Source organism: Seriola dumerili, unplaced genomic scaffold, assembly GCF_002260705.1.
Source record: "Seriola dumerili isolate Sdu_G_001 unplaced genomic scaffold, Sdu_1.0 BDQW01000092.1, whole genome shotgun sequence".
Classification (NCBI taxonomy): domain Eukaryota; kingdom Metazoa; phylum Chordata; class Actinopteri; order Carangiformes; family Carangidae; genus Seriola; species Seriola dumerili.
Window position 1 is genome coordinate 207,913 of NW_019174347.1, and position 21,309 is coordinate 229,221.

Genomic DNA, 21,309 nt, shown 5'->3' on the forward strand with positions numbered 1-21,309 from the left:
GTGCAATTCTTCTGATAAGGCTGCAGTTTTGTGTTCACCTTTAATGTGTCTCTCAACATTTTGAGTTGGCTCTGCTGCCAGAATAAATGCTTAGATGTTGTATCCTAGAAAGCAATGGAAAGCCCCACACTCATAACTCCAATGTAATCTTTTTTATACTGAATGCATTTACAAAATGTTTCAAAGCAACATATTCAATTTTTTCTTCCATCCAACATCTGTTCTTGAAAATCAGCACCGGCTCAAGGCAACTTAAGCCTGAGTAACATTATTTTAAGGGTATGTTTTGGATCTCACAGCAGGTTTAGAGAAAGGTTGTTGTATTGTAAACACGATCTGTTCACTTTGTAAGATTTGACCAAAACCTCAAACCTTAACCAAAGTGGTTTTGTCGCCTTAATCTAACCACACACAGGACTCAGGATGTAAACCCTGTCTCCAGTTTCAAAAAGTCTCATTTAATAGACTTTAAGTCCTTATGTAAAAGGTTATGGACTTGTAAGAATTGCTGATGATGACCTGTTGTGATAAATAGTAGTTCAAGAATTGTGAGCATTCAAAGCATCACACCACATAATGAAGGCTTACAGCAATATTAGAGATATTATTGTCTATAGTGGGAAATATAGTGGGAAACAAGCAGCCTGATCCTCTGAGAGGAACCAGGCAAAATGTTAAGAATGAATTTATACACATGAGATTTGCACTTGGAGAAACTGCCAGTCCAACTGGGAGACTTCAACCTCTCAAACTCACACTCAGAGAGATTATATAGCTCTGTCTCACACTGGCACACAGTGACAGTGACGGATAAACAGTACCAGCTGCAGGTCATAGCTACAAACTAGCAAGTCTTTAATGACATGTTTAGTTAAAGCTTTTACAAATACAAACACATCTAAACTTTAACTGGTTGACTCATCTTTCAGTGTTTGTATAATATATAAGGAGCAGGTCAGAGCCGATCCTCTGCACAGACGTACCCTGAGCGCAGTATCCCATGCATCCCTGTGTGGGCTGCAGCAGGTAAACATAGAAGTCTCCACAGTTACGCACGGTGACCGGGATGCGGAACAAGCAGCAGTCTTTGCTGCTGCTCGGGTATAACTGCCACGCAGCGCAGGCCGTCAACTGCCTGACCTCCAGCGGCCCAGGCAAGGTCTCACCGTCACCCAGAGAGAGCCACACAGGGGCCTGGGTCCCACAGTGGTTCACCTGGATGTTCAGAGAGAGACAGAGGGGAGAGCATTCAGTCTGATGAAAGTGCTCATATTTTGACTATCTAAGACGCTCATGAACCACAACTTCCACGAACGGACTTTGACTTTAAAAAAAAAAAACAACTAAAAATCTGGATTTGTATTTGACAAAGTTACAGTTTGTCAGTTAATCTCCCTTTGAAAATCTCCTTGGCCTGACAAATCTGGCCATTTATCCGCCATCATCATAAAGACATTGCCTTATTATGTAACACATGTTCACAGCGATCTTCCTCTCTTCCTTCCTCCGCCCCACTCCTCTGGATATCCATCACCCGGGGTGGAGAGCAGCGATGCCCTGGGAAGGCAGAGAGAGGCTGACACTTCAGATGGATCCTGCAGGCTCCTCACAGCGGGCCGCCCGCAGGAAATGAGACACATTCCAGCTCTCCTTGCACTCTCCTTCATAAATACGTACACACTCACACACACACACACACACACACACACACACACACACACACCGATAACTGTGTGTGTCCATGCTTGCACAATCAAACACACACGTTATTGTTTGACACACAGATGATCACACCCGGGTGACGTCAGAGCTTCTCCACACGAGGTCACGCTCGGGCTCTCCGGAGATTTCACCGCCTGACGTGTTGATGTTTGTAATTAAAAGAAACATATATCAGCACGTCTATATAACACCTCTTGACCTCACCACATGCTGCTAAAAAGTTAATGACGTGATAAAATGAAAACTCTAATTTCGGGGGTCAAGAGAATTTTAATTTTCAATTCAGGTCAAATAGTGAAGAAACACTGAGCTAACTGCAGTAAGACTTGAGTGTAGGGTTGAACGATATGCAAAAGAAAATCATATTGCGAGTATTTTGGCAGATATGTGCGATATGAGTCACAGTTTCAGTTGGAATGGTCATTTTTCCGTTTTATTTTCACTGAAAAACATGTAAAATTGATGATGATGATGATTTTGTTGGGTCTCGTACCAAAAAAGAACGTTCCCTTTCATCTGGAGCATATGATTTGGGATGTTTTATGTTTCAAATTTAACTTGCAGCTGCAATTTGGATATTGCACTTGGCAATAACACGATTTCGATAATACTTTGATTACTTGTTCAGCCATCGTTGAGTGATGTTAAATTCCAGACTCTGGCTTTAAAAGCTGTACCAACACTCGAACTGTGAATTCAAGTTTGACCATTTCATGTCAGTATGGGAACATTTCTCAGACATTTTTTAAACCAAACAACTAATCGATTAATCAAGAAAAATAATCTGTAGATTAGTCGATAATAAAAAAATATGAATGGAAAAGGTAATTCATAGTGAAATATATCACAGAATATTGTTCCTCCAGTCTGTGTCTGTGTCTTTGCAAGGTGTTCTACAGAAAAGGTGATTTACCTCCACACACTGAGTGGGCATGCTGGCTGGCTTGTCAAAAATCTGAAACTGGTACCAGCCCGGAGTGAGGGAATGGTCGCAGATGAAGTCCTGCAGGGCCGACTGCTGCAGCCAGCTGGAGCTGAAGGTGGTGCTGCGGTAGGGGTTCTGGAGGACGGAGTGGCCGCCTGGTGCACATTCAGGAGGGAGCGCTGCAAGTACAGCCAGCCAGAGACAACATAAGCACTGGATGTTCACCAAGACTGTCAATACCAATGATCAAATATATGGAAAGCTTTCTGCGAGCCAAACGGTGGATTGTGGACGCTCATTGTCCAGCTGGTTTATAGTCAAGATAAACATTTCCAATTGAGTTTCCAAGCTGATAAAAAAGGTGCAGAGCTGCCCGGTGCAGCATGAGGGACAAAGCATGACGTTATCATTTAGGATATGAATACATTTACTGAATGATTCAGTCATAGGAGAAACAATTTTGCAAAACTTGACTTGTAGCAGAGAATAACAGTGTACAACAGAGAAAAATATGGTTTTGGAAAACATGACAAAAAACAGCAAGACATGGTAGGAAAAAAGTGTAACTCATGTCAGGAACAGCGAATGTACACAGACTGTCTAATGAATACCCACTTTATGTAGCACCTGCTTTTGCTTTAAAAGCATCTGCAGCAGCAGGTGAAAGTGTCGGGAAACAGAAACAGCTCATTCAGGTGAGCACACTTGCATTATTTAGACTGATTATGTCCTGAACTAAACTGCAGGATTATACATCTACATATATAAACAACTTGAGTTCTTTAAAAGCTTTAAACACTGTTCAAAGAAGGCTCGCATCTGCTCACTGCTGCAGCTCGTCTTAGAGACAGGACGTCCTAATATTTACTTTGATCAGTTGTTTGTGTTTCTTTTTTTGTCCATGTAATTAAAATGAAGATACAGGCTGATGACCATGGATAGATTAAGTAACAGGCCTCTCAGGGATAGGCCCAGGTGCCACGAGGACAAAGCCTTTGTTGACAATAACTGTCAAATGTCCTGAGCCAAAGTAGGATGTGGGGGCCTGTGCCTAAGGTCCGATTGTCCGTCCACACTGGTGACGGTGAAGTCAACAAGTGAAAGAAGTGTGATGAAACTAAAGTCCATCTGGCCGACCAGAAGACGTCGCTGTCTCATGAAATCTGAAACAGAGAGGAGACTTACCCTGAACCTAATACAGATCTACTGGGAACATTGAGCAAGATGACGACTAGATTTACTATTATGAAGGTAAATTACCTTCTCACCCATTTTCCCATTACAGGTTTGAGCTACAACTAATGTTTCACCTCTAGTCTTTATTAAATAAACTACCATGATGACAGACTGTCCTTCAGACACCAGCACAAGGAGAACAACCTCTCTAACAATGATGAAGACCTGAGCTGCAGACAAACCTAACAGCATTATTATTATTATTAATGGATTTCCCGAGCAGGAAGTGACTGTTGATGTCCTTATGGTCCATTTTCAGATTTGGTTTCACAGGAGCTGTATCATGTATCAGCTTGTGGTATCACTGTTTGAAACATCATTCTTTTTGCTTAATATGAGCGCATTAGAAAAACCGTGGATTTCAAGCTTTAGGGCAACTGTTTATTTGGATCATACCATAAGTAAATCAAAACTTTGCTTAGTGGAAGGAAGTCGGAGAGCTGGTCCAGAGAAAGGAAAGGTCAGCAGGTTAAAGGTTAAAGAGGGAGTCTTAAACACACAGTTTGAGCGCTCTGAGATGATTAGAAAAGCCAATAATATAAAAACATGTTTGCAAAACATTTAACCAAGGGTGACGAAAAGAGCTACATGGGCCCTTTCAACTAGCCTGGTTCTGGACCTCTGACGCATCACAAACATCTCAGATTTCTTTATCCATTCAAAAAAAGTCTGGTATTGTTCTCACTGATGATTATTTCCACCATTTGATGGAATAACCTGACCAATCAGAGGTCAGCAGGTGGGATTAAAAATTGCCATCTATATGGCTGGCGAGCTACGATAGCTAGCAGGGTGAGATACAAGCTGCTGCTCTGGGAGCAAGAAGCCGAAATGTTTTGAATCGACACCAGAAGAAGTCCCAGCCTCATGAAACACAAAACCCAGGCTGAGCAGTTATAGCTAATTAAAACCAATTTAACTGTATTTTAACACTTGTACACACAAACCTAATTTGTAATTTTATTTAATGATGACAATTGTTAATTTAGCTGTAGCTTGTCAAACAGTATTTCATGGCATCATCATTGTTACTGAACCTCCTGACACCTCAGGTATTTGCTCCATTAATTAACCTCAATAGCTCAATGCACAAAAAACTTTGTCATCCAAAAACTTCACATGCATCTGCATCTTTTAACCATTTGAACATTTTCTAATGTAACATGGGCTCAATGAGTCAGCTAAGGACTGGATTATTGTGGCACCATTTATGACTTGGAGCGGGAAATTAGGGAGGGATTTTACTTTAAAGGAGGTTAAACGACGGGGAGAGACTTGAATCTTATGGCGTTTGACCACAGAAGTTGAAATATGACCACATGACCAGAGAGAAAGAAACAGCGCCACGCTGTGAGAAAGAAGTACCAGCCTCTGCTCCACTGCAGCCAGGGTTTCTGACCCTGACCTCTGAGGTCAAGTGAAAGGTGATACCCTGACAGTCTGCCACAGCGGTGACGGGCTGACGAGCCGCTGAAGGAGACGACAGTAGCTGTCAGAGCCGAACCAGACATCCTTCATTCATTCATCCTTCAGCACCTGGTCACTTCAGTCCTCATCACCTGAACACGGACTCGTGGAGTCCTCGTCCCGTCATGAGGCAAAGGCCCATGTGGGCGAAAGGAGAGTGAACTGCTTCGTCTTTGCTTTCCAGTGACAGCTCAATATATTACACTGTGACCATGAGACGCCACATGATGGATGAAGAGGGGTCAGCTTCTTTTTGGCAGAGGGACAAAAACCACCTGAGGAGTCATGGGGCTCTTTGATAAAGGCCTGTCGGAATTAAATCTGAACTTTCATCCCATTTTTGTTTGTAAATGGTGAGTTTTCCTCATCTTCATCATCATCATCATCATCACCAGAGAACAATTTATGGTTAAACTTGTGAAAACAGTGCGCAGACAACAACTGTGACGCATTTAAACAGTCAAACAGAGTTAGTGAGGAGTGATCTTACCTGTCTGAGCGAGCATTGCGTTAGGGAGTAAAAACACAACGCAGGGAAGAAGCTTCAGGAGAGTTTCAAGTCTCATCGTCCTGGAGTCACCAGCGCGCGACTTTGCCACCGGACAGCACGAGAGTACCGGAACCGATTCACCAAAAGTCCTCAGCCTGCCCGGAGGAAGAGGAGAGCAGCCGCCCTCTCTGAGTTCCGACCCAAAACAGATGAAGCAGACGGGGATCCGGGTGTATACAGCGACTCGTTACGGTCGCTTGTTGCCGGAGGACTGCAGCAGCTGTCGGCTGATCCGAGACGCCGGAGAGCAGCGGCTGACCACAGACTGCTGCAGGCTGCAGCATCAGTGTGTTAGGAGGGGCATCGGCCGTACGACACCTTCTCATGACCCAGACCTCCAAACATCTGCACACATCTGCCTCTGAGCTGCACGACTCCTCACACAGGCCGAACTACTATTTACTGTGGCTGCAAATACCAGTTCTGAACGATCAGAAATGTTTATGAGAATCAGAATCTGCTCATTCTGAGTCTCACTTTGCTTTGAAAAGTGTGAAAAGAAATAGTGGGTGTTAGAGATTTTGTTTGTTTCTACTTGTGGTGATGTTTCAGGAAAAGAAAAATATAAAATATATACAGTGGCAAAAAAACCCAAAAACAAAACAGAAGTAGCCCTCACCCAGAAATTAAACAAATTTAAAACGGTAAAAAAAACAAGTAATTAAATAAATAGATATTTATATTAGATAGATATATGTAATGGGCTACCTTTACATGTCTTACAAGTGCATCATATATATATTTAAATTTTTAGACACTGAAAAATAGCACAGCCGACCTACACAACACTTTTTAATCTTTATAATAATATTTATATTCAGCTAGTTTTTCTTATCTTTTGTATTTGTGTTTTTAATTAGTTTTAAACTTTAATATAATTATTATTCTTTATTGTCTTTATTTTAACACACCCTCAAGAGTATGCCATGAGTAGTTTTTATTTGTCAGTTAACTTCATATAAAGTAAATCAGACGAGTATTTGCTGTGACCTCTTTGTCTTTCCACCAGCACCAGTTCTCCTCAGTACACCTGCACACAGTTTTTCAGGTACTTGGCAGGTAGGTTGTTCTGAGCATCTTGCAGAACCTGCCACAGTTCCTCTGCCTCTTCATGTGATCTCAGACTGACTCCATGATGCTGAAACCAGGTCTCTGTGGAGGTGGACATATTTCTCTGGTTGTGTGTTTGGGCTTGTTCTCATTCTGCAGAATTAATTTGGGACCAATCAGACGCCTCCCTGGCGGTACTGCATGATGGAGATGAACCCAAACATCTGGACTGGATGACAAGATGACAAGTGTCCAAAACTATTGCACTGTACTGCATTAAATTGGCATGTGACAAATAACACTTTTAAATCTTAAATAAATACCGACCATGCAAAATGGTCTGTTGACCCCTGATTTACTGTGCACAATTAAAATTACATTTCACTGCATATTAATCAGGTTAAGCACCATAAACCTAATGACTATCCAAACAGTAGGGACGTCCAAAAAGTGACTCATTTGTCCAAGCTTTTAGGACACATCTTCTTCATTCTAATCACACTGATCTGTTATTCAGAGCAAATTAAAATATGTGATACAACATAAATACGGTGAATCAGCCTCAGCCTGTAAAACTTTCTGCACCGAAATTTGTTTTAGAGGGAAAAAAGTCGACTGAAGGTCCAATCATGGAGGTTCACTACTGGGCAGCCAGAGATATTTCATTAGTCACCACTCCAAACCACTAAAACAGATGGCCCACATGCTGCATTTTTCAGGGAAGCGGCCTCGGCCAAAGAGTGGGATTTTGGATAAGTCAGATATCACATTCACGTCCCTTCAAACTGCTCCTTTCCATTCTCACGCTTTCACTGCTACTCAGATATGGAGTTTCACTGGCCGGAGCCGATCGTTCTGTCAAAGACCTGAAACTAATCTCTGGGGAGGAGGAAATGTGATACGGAGGAAGTGATGGCTCACTTCTAAATTGTAAAAGATAGTAAATTCAGGAGGCAGTGACTGAAGATTATAAGATGCAGGGAATTAAATTTAGTCAGTTAAACATCGAGGAGAGATGAGATGCTGCATCACATTATTACCAATATACAGTCAATTATAAAGAGAAATCAACATTAATTTTTCTAATTTGTTGCATGCTACTACAATCCAGGGCTGCATATCATTTATTTTCATTATCAGTTCATCCCTTTGCCTATTAAGTACAATAAAATAACGAGAAATGTCCAAAAATATTCAATTTATCACAATATAAAAGATAGAAAAAGCAGAAAAATATCCATATTTTAGAGGCTGGTAGCAGCAAATGTTTGGTATTTTGGCTTGAAAAGTGACTCAAACAATTAACAAATTATTTAAAAAGTTACAGATTGATCTGATTTTCTGTCTCAGTGTTTCTACTCAACAACAACTGTATGATACGAGCTGTGTGAGGTGTTCATGCTCTGCAGGACTGCTGCAGAGACACTGCTGCTGCCTCAAACTCAGACTGATGCTTTTGCCAAGTATCAACAGGAAGACTATTTTTAAAATAAAGTGCACGGTTCTGGTAAAATGTGAAGTTTCTATAAAGTCAGAAAGACGATCTTCTGTGATTAATGATGAATAAACCTTCTGCACGTCTAAAGGGAACCAATGGGAAGCTGACAGCTGTGCAGGTCGTAGACTGCTCCTCCTGTCCTCTCCCTGAAGGTGCCTGACCGTCTTGTTGAGACGCTCATGTGTTTGACTCCCAGGCGGAGGAGGGATACAACCCCTCCCTCATAAATCTCCTGGACCGTCAACCTGGTGAGAGCCTGGAATAGCCATCAGGTACAAACCCACTTTCTTCCCGTCTGCCCACTGCTCGTCTTACACAACCAGCAATTAAATCTCAATCGACCCCTTGGATGGAAAACATGAATCTATGTCAAGCGAACATATGTACGTACATGACATGTATGAGTTTGTACCTTTAAGATTAAATCCAGGAAGCAAGAAAAAGTGGTAAACAAAAAGGGATAATTGCCTCGTTTAATACTTTAATCTCCACACATGAGCTCATTTTGTGCAATTTTCTCTCATTATAATCAGTTATGCAGATGTGGGAGAAATGGCAGCACTGCAGTGTCCCCTGGGAAATGTGATATCAGCTAAACGATGCAGGGAATTCAAACTGTATATAATTACCTTAACCTCCACCACTGAGAGGAAAACTGATTGCACAACTTAAATGTCTTTCAGAGCAGAAAAGCTGAAGAGAATAAGTCAAACCCACGTCCAAAACCATGTTCTAAAGGTCTCAACATAAACACACCTCCACAGTTTGATGTCTTTGTCTTCCTCACTGTCGGTTCTCTCTCTTTCACCTGCACGACAATCACAGCCCACTTTCAGTAAAGGTTGAAAGTGCTTATCTGAGTCTCAAGCACACTGGGATGATGGGCTTCCCTGCCGCCTTCGCTGGGCCCCTGTGGAGAAGATTCGGGCATCAACATGTTATGATTTGTCAGCTTGTGTCTTGCCCGGCGAGTGCAGGGTGTTTTGGCAACAACAGTGATGGAAGGAGGTCTCAAAATGTATCCAGATTTATCAAGACAAGTGTTTAAATCCCACGGTTAAGTGAACATATGACTACCACAGTGGAGAAGCAGTGCACTACTGCCCTACTGTAACATTTTATTTGGGTAAAAGTGCAGAAATACTGTCAGTAAAATGAACTTCAAAGGTAAAGTACGGATGTGAAGAGGCATGGAGATAGTTGCTGTTGGCATCAGAGCATTTATTCATTTACAGGCATATTTTGGGGCATTTTATGTCCTTATCAGAGTAGAGATCTGACAGGAAATGAGTGGAAATGACAAACAAATCCCCACAACTGGACTTGAACCAGACACATTATGGTTAGCATGTTAACCCATTGGCCACCAGGACGCTCCTGCTCACAGATCAGTTGAAAAAGGAAAGAAGTAAAAACAAAAAGGTTCGGGGAGAAGGAAGAACAGAAGACAATGAAAGACAGAAGGGAAGGAGACAGAGGAAATGTCAAAATGAAGAATGAAAGAAAGAAAAATGGAAAGAGAAAATTATATTCAGCATTTAAAATCTGATTTGGTAATTACAGCCGTCAGATAAATGTGCAGGAAAGTATGTTTTTGTTTGCAATCTAGAAGGGAGTTAGTAGAAAGACTCTCAAAAGGAAAATGCTACACTTGAAATTCGTACTTGTGCAAACTCGAGTAAATACTTGAGACTTGAGTCGTTTTATTTTCCACCTCTGGAGAGAAAACAGCACACGAGAGCTGCTGAATGTGGGTTTTGTGTTGTAACTGATCCACGCCGCGGAGGGGACGGCCCTGTGTTTTGTTACTGTAGAGGACAAATGTGACCTCAGAGCAGCTGGGTCATGACATGAGCTATTCCTGCTTCCACCCCCGACATCCAGCCTCCATCACATACCGACATACCCAGACCGCCAGTCAACGCAGTGCAGCAGCAACAATGCAAACGTCGTCTGTACAGTCGCTGTGACCCTGTAACAAACCGAAATCAAAAGATCCAACAGGGGAAAAGAAGTTATAGCTGAGATGCCTCTCGCCTGGACATGTATTGTTCTTTCTCACGTGGACGACTTGCTGGATACAGTTCACATCTCCTGAGCAGTTATCATGACATTTAAGACTCTGATTCACAGAGTACAAACGTTTTTGAGGTTCACCTTTGCTTTTAACTGATATTCAACAATTTCACAAGCAGGAAGATCTGAAGAGATAAAAATGCAATCAATAGACTTGCAGGATTTGTTTCTTTGCAGAGCTGTTGTGCGTTTCAGGTGAATTACAAACACCTCAAATGATTTGAAGAAGATTTTCTTGATGCATATGGGTGTAAAAATACAAAAAAAAAAAAAAAGTGTTTGGTCTGTTTTGTCCTAATGAAACCTTAATGATTTTTCCTTCATATTACAGCTTTACATTACATTACATTTCACTTAAATTCAAATCAGTTTGACATAATTCAACATAATGCTGGTTTAAAAACCTCTATCTCAGGTTGCTGGTAATGCTTTGTATATGGTGCTGTAGGACAATGGTTCTAAAAGCTTTTCCCCCTCTGGGCAGTCTGGGTTTTTCCACAAATTGAAAGATATGTTATTGTCTTCATCAACATCTTTACATTTTTTATTTTTTTATATTTTCCATCAGAATTGATGTGGCAGTTTGAAGAACAGTGGTTGTACTGAAACTAAATGTTGGCATGAATGCAGTAAGCATCATAAAATCATAACTGACTCCAGTGTATCCATATTTATCACATTTCATTTGACATGTTTTTATGTGGAGGTTTGCCTTGATTTACAGTATATCATCTCCTCTGTTTGAGCCGGGATGAAAGAAAAGAAGAAAAGGAAGGAAGAGCGTCTGATCGGGCGGGATGGGCGGTGATTGCACGAACTGAAAATCCTTTCTTCCCTCTGTGACGATGCTGAAAAGACAGTAAAAACAGATGGAGGTCCTGACACACAGTCAGACGCTGGAAGGGAATATAAGAAAGTCCAGAAATCAGAGCAGTAATTTCCTACGTTTAGCCTTGGATAATGTTTCAGCTTGTTTCTATTTCCTCCAGCAGTTACAGAGTCATAATTTACAAACTTCCCTGTGTTACCCCAGAGGAAAATTGTACGGCTCAAAGTTTGCTCTTCTACAGCTCAGGAGACAAAACTGTGATTCTCATTTCAGTCTCACTTTAGTTTCTATTTTGTCTGAAACGCTGTTTCTCACATTTTTCTCCTAAAATTCACGAGGAGAAATAGGTGAGACACGATGACTTGAGGAGAAACCCTGCTGAACTTGATTCTGTGTTTTTAATGGCTCCTTTTATTCTCCTTTGTAAATGAAACTGAGCGACACTAGAGCTGCTACGGAGCAATATGTGAGGCTACATGGGAAAGTGGTCTCAGACTTTTGGACACCACTGTATATAAACTAACACTATACTGAGAGGTGTTCCTAATATTTTGTCCATTCCATTTATAGGAATTAGATTTGACAAAATATTAGGAACACGTCTCAGTATATCCCAGTACACTTAAACATTACCACAATTACAATTACAGCCTCCACAATGACCATAAAAATAAACCACGACTTCTCAAACAGATTCAGTAAATACTGAACATTATAATCCTCATGAAGGAGGATTTATTACAGGCCTGTTCCATTATACTGCATTAGTTTCATTCAGGTTCACCTAATACATATATATGAATTAAACCGAAAAATTAAGGTCACTTAGAAATGCTTAAACAAATCAGCCCTTTATTTAAAGTTTACTCAATATACAGCAACGCTTAATAAAATGCATTCCTTTGAATAGAATGGTAATGGGCCGGAAATAAGTGACTGCAGATTGCCTTAAAAAGGTCCACTGAATAACTGGTGCTAGATGTCCTGAACGGTCTGTCTCATCTTGTAACACCACTTTGTTCCTCAAGAGGCGATAGTGAGTCACTGTAACTTGATAAACTTATCATATAACTTATCATAAAACTTACCAGCAGAACTTGAGGTTCAGGTGAAACTGATGGTCTCTCCCAGGGCTCCTCCCCCTGTGACAGTGAGTCATGTGACGACCTTAGTTTTCTCAACTGATGCCCATCCATGCACTGCACCACAGCACATGATGTGAGCTGCAAGAACAGAAGAAAGCACAAATTACAAATGAATCCTTACATACAGTAACAGCATTGTGCCCAATGGAAACTATTTACAACATTTTTACCAGGGAATCAGTCAATGTCCAGTGTTTGCACTGCGCTCATTTTAACTTTCCATCTTGGCGTTGAAGAGTTTTTAAGACCTTTTTAAGGCCATCGTGAAAACAAGTTAAGAATATAATTAAAGGAAAGGAAAAAGAACTTTGCAATAAAAGTCTTTGACATCTTTGAATGTATATACTTTTTAGGCCTTAACTACTGTCCACGACCTCCTGAGCAGCAAACAGCAGACAGACACGATCCGAGAGCAGCTGGTGAACATAGTGGAGCATTAAGAAGCTAAACAGACAGATTTCCCTCAGGAGCTGGTGGAGACCAAACACAGAGCTCAAAGAGAGGGAACATTGGACTGAGATCATCATGAAACATCAGGTGACACAAACACCACTCCAAATGCAACAAATATAATAAATAATGTCAATTAAAAGTTATAACTGAAGATAAAAAAACACAGCTTTACGACAAACTCTTACCACTGAGTCCTCAATTTAATGTAAGAGCTGAATGTTGGTCAGAGCCATCAACCTGGGGCCGGCCAGCACTGCCTCTCTGATGTCACATAATCCTTGAGAACGAATGACCACCGAGTCCTCACGGTCCCTCTGGACCACGTGGCCACCGGGTGAAGACGGCAGAGCTGGTTGCAAACGGCCGCTGCCTTGAACTGTCACCTGGGCTGCCTCTCCTGGTCTCTGGGAGGGAAAACAACTCGCCATTTCTCTGCTCTGTCTGGCACGTGTTGCCAGGAGCTTGGAAGTACTTGGCACAGGCTTGAGGAAAAAGTAGTAGTTTCTCATTACTCCATCACAATAAAGTTCCTTAACAACAAATCAGAGACAGCAAGTTTCCAAAGTTTGCTTTTATTTGAGTAAATTTAAGGTGGATGACGGCACAAGCTTTAAAATCTACTACACCTGTCAGGATATGAAGGCAACTAATTTTTATTAACTAATTATTGAGGGTTACTGCAACACATTACAACAGACCTGCATTGTAAACCAGAGTGAAATCCATCAGCTTATTGTGGTTGTTTTTAGAGTTGTATAGCTTTGGGCAGTAAAGTCAGTAAGCAGAGTTATTATTGAGTAGTTCCTTATAACACCAAAATAATTTTCTTCACAACAAATCATAGACAGTAAGTTTCCCAACCAATACTTTAATTCAAGACACATAAATATTAATAATCACACCCACATTGTTTTCTGATGCATTTGTGATTATGACGACTTAGAAAAATGAATTAAGAATCATTTTAACATTTTGTAGTTAAAATCATCATGCGCATCACTTACCATTTCTTGCTGGTTTGACTGCAAAGGTGCGGATCTGGCCCGAGGTGGAGTCTGCCATCTCTATGAAAACATGGAAAAATAAGGACATGTTAAGCATTCCAAGGACTTCGAATATAAAAGATGAATCATTCATCCATTTAAACATCATTTAGCATATACTGTAATAAAAACAAGACTTAATAAATCTGAACAAATGACACATGTGAAGAATTTGTAGAAGAGATTTATATTTAAAAACACATTAGTGGTGAGGCAACACAAAGACACTGAAAGAGGAAGAGTTTCTGTCACCATCTGTGTACACATGCAAAGCACTAAACTGTAAAACGTGGTGCTCACAATTCCTGCATGTGTGTGACACTGAGGTTACAAGTAGAATTTAAATTCAGGTGTAAAAATGGGATCTAAATTCTACTAGTAACCTCAGTGTCATACACTTGCAGATTTATGAAGGCAAGGGCATACTGCATGACACATGGATGGTACTTGGCAGGTTAGAGCAGCATGAGGAAGGGATGATGACATCATCACAAAGGCAGACTCAGAAAATAACGTTTATTACCAGGTAGGTTTTCATTTACAAGATATTTGGTTTGGTGTAGTATCCAATTAACATATTCACAGGAAATATCAATAAAAAGGTCAAATGCAAAACTGCAATACTCAAATATAAATACACATCAATTTAAAAAAGATACACAACTATGTACAAAAGTGTTTTACAATTAAAAAACTCATGCTGAGCAAGCTGTGCAAAAGGTATTGATTAGGGGATGTGCAAAAGATCACAGGATAGACAATATCTGTTATGTACAGGGATGATACCTCAAGGTGTTGATGTAATGTGGTTGTTGATTGATGAGGCCAGATGCAGAAGGAAAGGCAGGTGCTGGTCCATCATTGGTGATGATTAGACTGGAATTCTGGTCCTGATACAGACAAACATGTGATAGGACAATTCCTTTAGATCATACAAGTTCTTTACATTCAAACATGTTAGGCCTGTTGTGTGTATAAGAAATGATAGATATGAATATGCAAAAATAAATACAGTATGGATATTATGACATGTAAATGCAAGGAAATGAAGGGTAAACAACTAGAGGTGTGATAAGAATTCAATGTAAACACACTATATAACCAACAAATTCTGTAGTACAAATATGGATATGCTGTAAGATACATAACCAATATCGGCAGTGGTATATTCATTAAGAATCAGCAGTGTGAACATGTTCACACTGTGGGTCTGATTTAATCACAGTGGTATAAACAAGTCTTACTTTTAAAAGTGAATGATAGCATGTTACTCACCTAGACCCTCCTCACTGTCTGGACTCTGCCGTTGGTGAGACAGGTGGAGGCGGTATTGCATCTGTACTGGTTCAGGTCCTGATAAAGACAGAGGGATGATGAAATCTGCTGAGAAATGTAAAGTGGTTACAACATGGTGAACCGATCGACGTGTATTCACTCGGGCTACTGGGTCCGTACAATCTCAAGTTACAGTCATCAGTTACAAAATGAGCCTAAAGTCACTGACATAACTAGCTGGACAACAGCTGAGAGCAACAGACACAATCCTACTAACCGCTAAAACGTCTGTCGACAACGTCAATATCACCACCTGAAATGTTTGTCGGTACGGTTTGTCAATCGTTGCACTAATTATACTTTTAGCTAAAGAGCTAATGTTGACGCTACTCACCGGGCTAACAGGAAAGTTGCGAGCTCGGCATCAAACCGCATCTCTTTACTCTCAGCTGTCTCCAGCGGTGGAAAGCCACATCGAGATTTACTCGTGTTGCTTCTTTTCTTTGCCGTTGAACGTGGTTTCTTGTCGGGAGCGGTCCTTCGGGATGCAGATGCATAACCTCTTAGGAGGTTCAGCCATGAAGTTGTTCTTCTTCGTGGGACTCAGGGAAGACTCTGCAGACCCTGCTGACTCACACAGCGTCTAGTGTCACAAAGTGGTATTACAACACAGGACAGGTCGGGGCTGGCTGGTGCGCATGCTCATTTCAGTAGATAACTGAATACAACAGATGGAGATCTCGATAATGACATCACTGTGTCTCCTTCACACACTGTTGATCGTGTTAATTCGTTTTTTGAACATTTTAAACTAAAGTTCTGGCCAGATCTTATATTGGACCTTTGCAGCAAAACCACCAAAGCTGACATTTAAAAGTAAAGCTACATGTTCTTTGCCCACATTGCAAACAAACTTACAGTTTTGACACTTAGTTAAAATTAAGACATTGAGCTTAACTTGACTGATATTGACACATTTGATGCATACAAAACACATTTTTATTTGCTTAGACGTATATAAATCTATGAGAGAGAGATTGTATCCATATTTATCACATTCAATTTGACATGTTTTTATGTGAGGTTTGCCTGATTTACAGTATATCATCTCCTCTGTTTGAGCCGGGAATGAAAGAAAAGAAGAAAAGGAAGTAAGAGCGTCTGATCGGGCGGGATGGGCGGTGATTGCAGCAAACTGAAAATCCTTTTCTTCCCTCTGTGACGATGCTGAAAGACAGTAAAAACAGATGGAGGTCCTGACACACAGTCAGACGCTGGAAGGGAATATAAGAAAGTCCAGAAATCAGAGCAGTAATTTCCTACGTTTAGCCTTGGATAATGTTTCAGCTTGTTTCTATTTCCTCCAGCAGTTACAGAGTCATAATTTACAAACTTCCCTGTGTTACCCCAGAGGAAAATTGTACGGCTCAAAGTTTGCTCTTCTACAGCTCAGGAGACAAAACTGTGATTCTCATTTCAGTCTCACTTTAGTTGCTATTTTGTCTGAAACGCTGTTTCTCACATTTTTCTCCTAAAATTCACGAGAGAAATAGGTGAGACACGATGACTTGAGGAGAAACCCTGCTGAACTTGATTCGTGTTTTTAATGGCTCCTTTTATTCCTCCTTTGTAAATGAAACTGAGCGAACTACTAGAGCTGCTACGGAGCAAATATGTGAGGCTACATGGGAAAGTGGTCTCAGACTTTTGGACACCACTTATATAAACTAACACTATACTGAGAGTGTTCCTAATATTTTGTCCATTCATTTATAGGAATTAGATTGACAAAATATTAGGAACACGTCTCAGTATATCCCAGTACACTTAAACATTACCACAATTACAATTACAGCCTCCACAATGACCATAAAAATAAACCACGATTCTCAAACAGATCAGTAAATTACTGAACATTATAGCATCATGAAGGAGGATTTATTACAGGCCTGTTCCATTATACTGCATTAGTTTCATTCAGGTTCACCTAATACATATATATGAATTAAAACGAAAAAATCAAGGACACTTAGAAATGCTTAACAAATCAGCCCTTTATTTAAAGTTTTGCTCAATATACCAGCAACGCTTAATAAAATGCATTCAAATGAACAGAATGGTAATGGGGTGGAAATAAGTGACTGCAGATTTCCTTAAAAAGGTTCACTGTTGTAACTGGTGCTAGATGTCCTGAACGGTCTGTCTCATCTTGTAACACCACTTTTGTTCCTCAAAGGCGATAGTGAGTCACTGTAACTTGATTAAACTTATCATATAACTTATCATAAAACTTTACCAGCAGAACTTGAGGTTCAGGTGAAACTGATGGTCTCTCCCAGGCTCCTCCCCCTGTGAACAGTGAAGTCATGTTGACGACCTTAGTTTTCTCAACCGAATGCCCATTCCATCCACTGTCCACAGCACATGATGTGAGCTGGCAAGAACAGAAGAAAGCACAAAATTACAAATGAAATCCTTACATTACAGTAACAGCATTGTGTGCCCAATGGACAACTATTTACAACATTTTTACCAGGGAATTCAGTCAATGTCAGTGTTTGCACTGCGCTCATTTTAACTTTCCATTCTTGGCGTTGAAGAGTTTTTAAGAACCTTTTTAAGCCATCGTTGAATACAAGTTAAGAATATAATTAAAGGAAAGGAAAAAAGAACTTTGCAATAAAAGTCTTTGTCATCTTTGAATGTATATACTTTTTAGGCCTTAACTACTGTCCACGACCTCCTGAGCAGCAAACAGCAGACAGACACGATCCGAGAGCAGCTGTGAACATAGTGGAGCATTAAGAAGCTAAACAGACAGATTTTCCCTCAGGAGCTGGTGAGACCAAAACCACAGAGCTCAAAGACGAGGGAACATTGGACTGAGATCATCATGAGACATCAGGTGAGACAAACACCACTCCAAATGCAACAAATATAATAAATAATGTCAATTAAAAGTTATAACTGAAGATAAAAAAACCACAGCTTTACGACAAACTGCTTACCACTGAGTCCTGAGCTGGATGTTTGTCTAAGCATCAACCTCGGGCCGGCCAGCACTGCTCTCTTGATTGCATCATAATCCTTGTAACGAATGACCTACCGAGTCCTCAACGTCCCTCTGGACCACGTGCCACCGGTGAAGAGGCAGAGCCGGTTGCAAACGGCCTCCGCCAGGCGCTAACACTGGCCCAGTTTCAGGGCCCGAGTTCAGTCCAAGAAGACAGCTGAAAGATAATAAGTGTGTGTTATGAATATAGATCTGATATTTCATTAGAAGGAAACAGTGATATCTGAAGTGAATCTCACCTCTGAGACATCTCCTTCACCAGGAAGGAGTGTGTTCTTGCCGCTGATCGCTGCCTTGAAACTGTCAACCTGGGCTGCCTCTCCTGGTTTCTGGGAGGGAAAAACAACTCGCCATTTCTCTGCTCTGTCACGCAAGGTGTTGCCAGGAAGTTGGAAGTACTTGGCAGCTGGTTGAGGAAAAAGTAGTAGTTTCTCATTACTCCATCACAATAAAGTTTCTTAAACAACAAATCAGAGACAGCAAGTTTTCCAAAGTTTGCTTTTTATTTGAGTAAATTTAAGGTGGAAACGACGGCACAAGCTTTAAAATCTACTACACCTGTCAGGATATGAAGGCAACTAATTTTTAATTAACTAAATTATTTGAGAGGGTTACTGCAACACAGTTAACAACAGACCTGCATTTGTAAACCAGAGTGAAATCCATCAGCTTATTGTGGTTGTTTTTAGAGTTTGTATAGCTTTGGCAGTTAAAAGTCAGTAAGCAGAGTTATTATTGAGTAGTTCCTTATAACACCAAAATAATTTTCTTCACTACAAATCATAGACAGTAAGTTTTCCAACCAATACTTTAATTCAAGACACATAAATATTAATAATCACACCCACATTGTTTTCTGATGCATTGTGTGATTATGACGACTTAGAAAAATGAATTAAGAATCATTTTAATACATTTTGTAGTTAAAATCATCTATGCGCATTCACTTACACATTCTTGCTGGTTGACTGCAAAGGTGCGGATCTGGCCCGAGGTGGAGTCTGCCAATCTCTATGAAACATGAAAAATAAGGACATGTTAAGCATTCCAAGGACATTCGAAATATAAAAGATGAATCATTATCATCTTTAAACATCATTTAGCATATACTGTAATAAAAACAAGACTTAATAAATCTGAACAAATGATACATGTGAAGAATTTTGTAGAAGAGATTTATATTTTAAAAACACATTAGTGGTGAGGCAACACAAAGAACACTGAAAGAGGAAGAGTTTCTGTTCACCATCTGTGTACACATGCAAAGCACTAAACTGTAAAAACGTGGTGCTCACAATTCCTGCAATGTGTGTGACACTGAGGTTACAAGTAAGAATTTAAATTCAGGTGTAAAAATGGGATCTAATTCTACTAGTAACCTCAGTGTCATACACATTAGCCAGATTTATGAAGGCAAGGGCCATACTGCATGCAACATGGATGGTACCTTGGGCAGGTTAAGCAGCATGAGGAAGGGATGATGACATCATCACAAAGGCAGACTCAGAAAAAAATAACGTTTATTACGCAGGTAGGTTTTCATTTACAGTATTTGGTTTGGTGTAGTATCCAATTAACATATTCACAGGAAATATCAATATAAAAGGTCAAATGCAAAACTGCAATACTCAAATATAAATACACAATCAATTTAAAAAAGATAGCCACAACTAATGTACAAAAGTGTTTTACAATTAAAAAAACTCATGCTGAGCAGCTGTGCAAAAGGTATTAGGATTAGGGGATGTGCAAAAGAATCACAGGATAGACCAATTCTGTTATGTACAGGGATGATACCTCAAGGTGTTGATTGTAATGTGGTTTGTTGATTGATGAGGCCAGATGCAGAAAGGAAAGGCAGGTGCTGGTCCATCATTTGGTGATGATTAGACTGGAATTCTGGTCCTGATCCAGACATAACAATGTGATAGGACAAATTCCTTTAGATCATACAAGTTCTTTACATTCAAACATGTTAGGCCTGTTGTGTGTATAAGAGATGATTAGATATTGAATATGCAAAAAATAAATACAGTATGGATATTATGACATGTAAAGCAAGGAAATGAAGGGTAAAACAACTAGAGGTGTGATAAGAAATTCAATGTAAAACACACTATATAACCAACAAATTCTGTAGTACAAATATGGATAAATGCTGTAAGATACATAAACCAATATCGGCAGTGGTATATTCATTAAGAATCAGCAGTGTGAACATGTTCACATGTGGGTCTGATTTAATCACAGTCGGTATAAACAAGTCTTACTTTTAAAAGTGAATGATAGCATGTTACTGCACCTAGACCCTCCTCACTTGTCTGGACTCTGCCGTTGGTTGAGACAGGTGAGGGCGGTATTGCATCTGTACTGGTTCAGGTCCTGATAAAGACAGAGGGATGATGAAATCTGCTGAGAAATGTAAAGTGGTTACAACATGGTGAACCGATCGATCGTGTATTCACTCGGGTCTACTGGGTCCGTACAATCTCAAGTTACAGTCATCAGTTACAAAATGAGCCTAAAGTCACTGACATAACTAGCTGGACAACAGCTGAGAGCAACAGACACAATCCTACTAACCGCTAAAACGTCTGTCGACAACGTCAATATCACCACCTGAAAATGTTTGTCGGTACGGTTTGTCAATCTTGCACTAATTATACTTTTAGCTAAAGAGCTAATGTTGACGCTACTCACCGGGCTAAACAGGAAAGTTGCGAGCTCGGCATCAAACCGCATCTCTTTTACTCTCAGCTGTCTCCAGCGTGTGGAAAGCCACATCGAGATTTATCTCGTGTTGCTTCTTTTCTTTGCCGTTGAACGTGGTTTCTTGTCGGGAAGCGGTCCTTCGGGATGCAGATGCATAACCTCTTAGGAGGTTTAGCCATGAAGTTGTTCTTCTTCGTGGGACTCAGGGAAAGACTCTGCAGACCTGCTGACTCACACAGTTCGTTAGTGGTCACA

At 40.4% G+C, this 21,309-nt stretch overlaps 1 protein-coding gene across 1 annotated transcript in view; it reads right to left on the reverse strand.

Moving 5' to 3' along the window:
* Nucleotides 1-14,013, reverse strand: part of vwde (von Willebrand factor D and EGF domains) — a 33,838-nt gene extending 19,825 nt beyond the window's left edge. The window contains exons 1-3 of the mRNA XM_022746156.1: nucleotides 13,956-14,013; nucleotides 2,636-2,877; nucleotides 984-1,215 (exon numbers count right to left, since the gene is read on the reverse strand). Coding sequence (XP_022601877.1) covers nucleotides 984-1,215; nucleotides 2,636-2,877; nucleotides 13,956-14,013 — 532 coding nt within the window. The remainder of the gene's footprint in view (nucleotides 1-983; nucleotides 1,216-2,635; nucleotides 2,878-13,955) is intronic.
* Nucleotides 14,014-21,309: the final 7,296 nt, after the last annotated feature.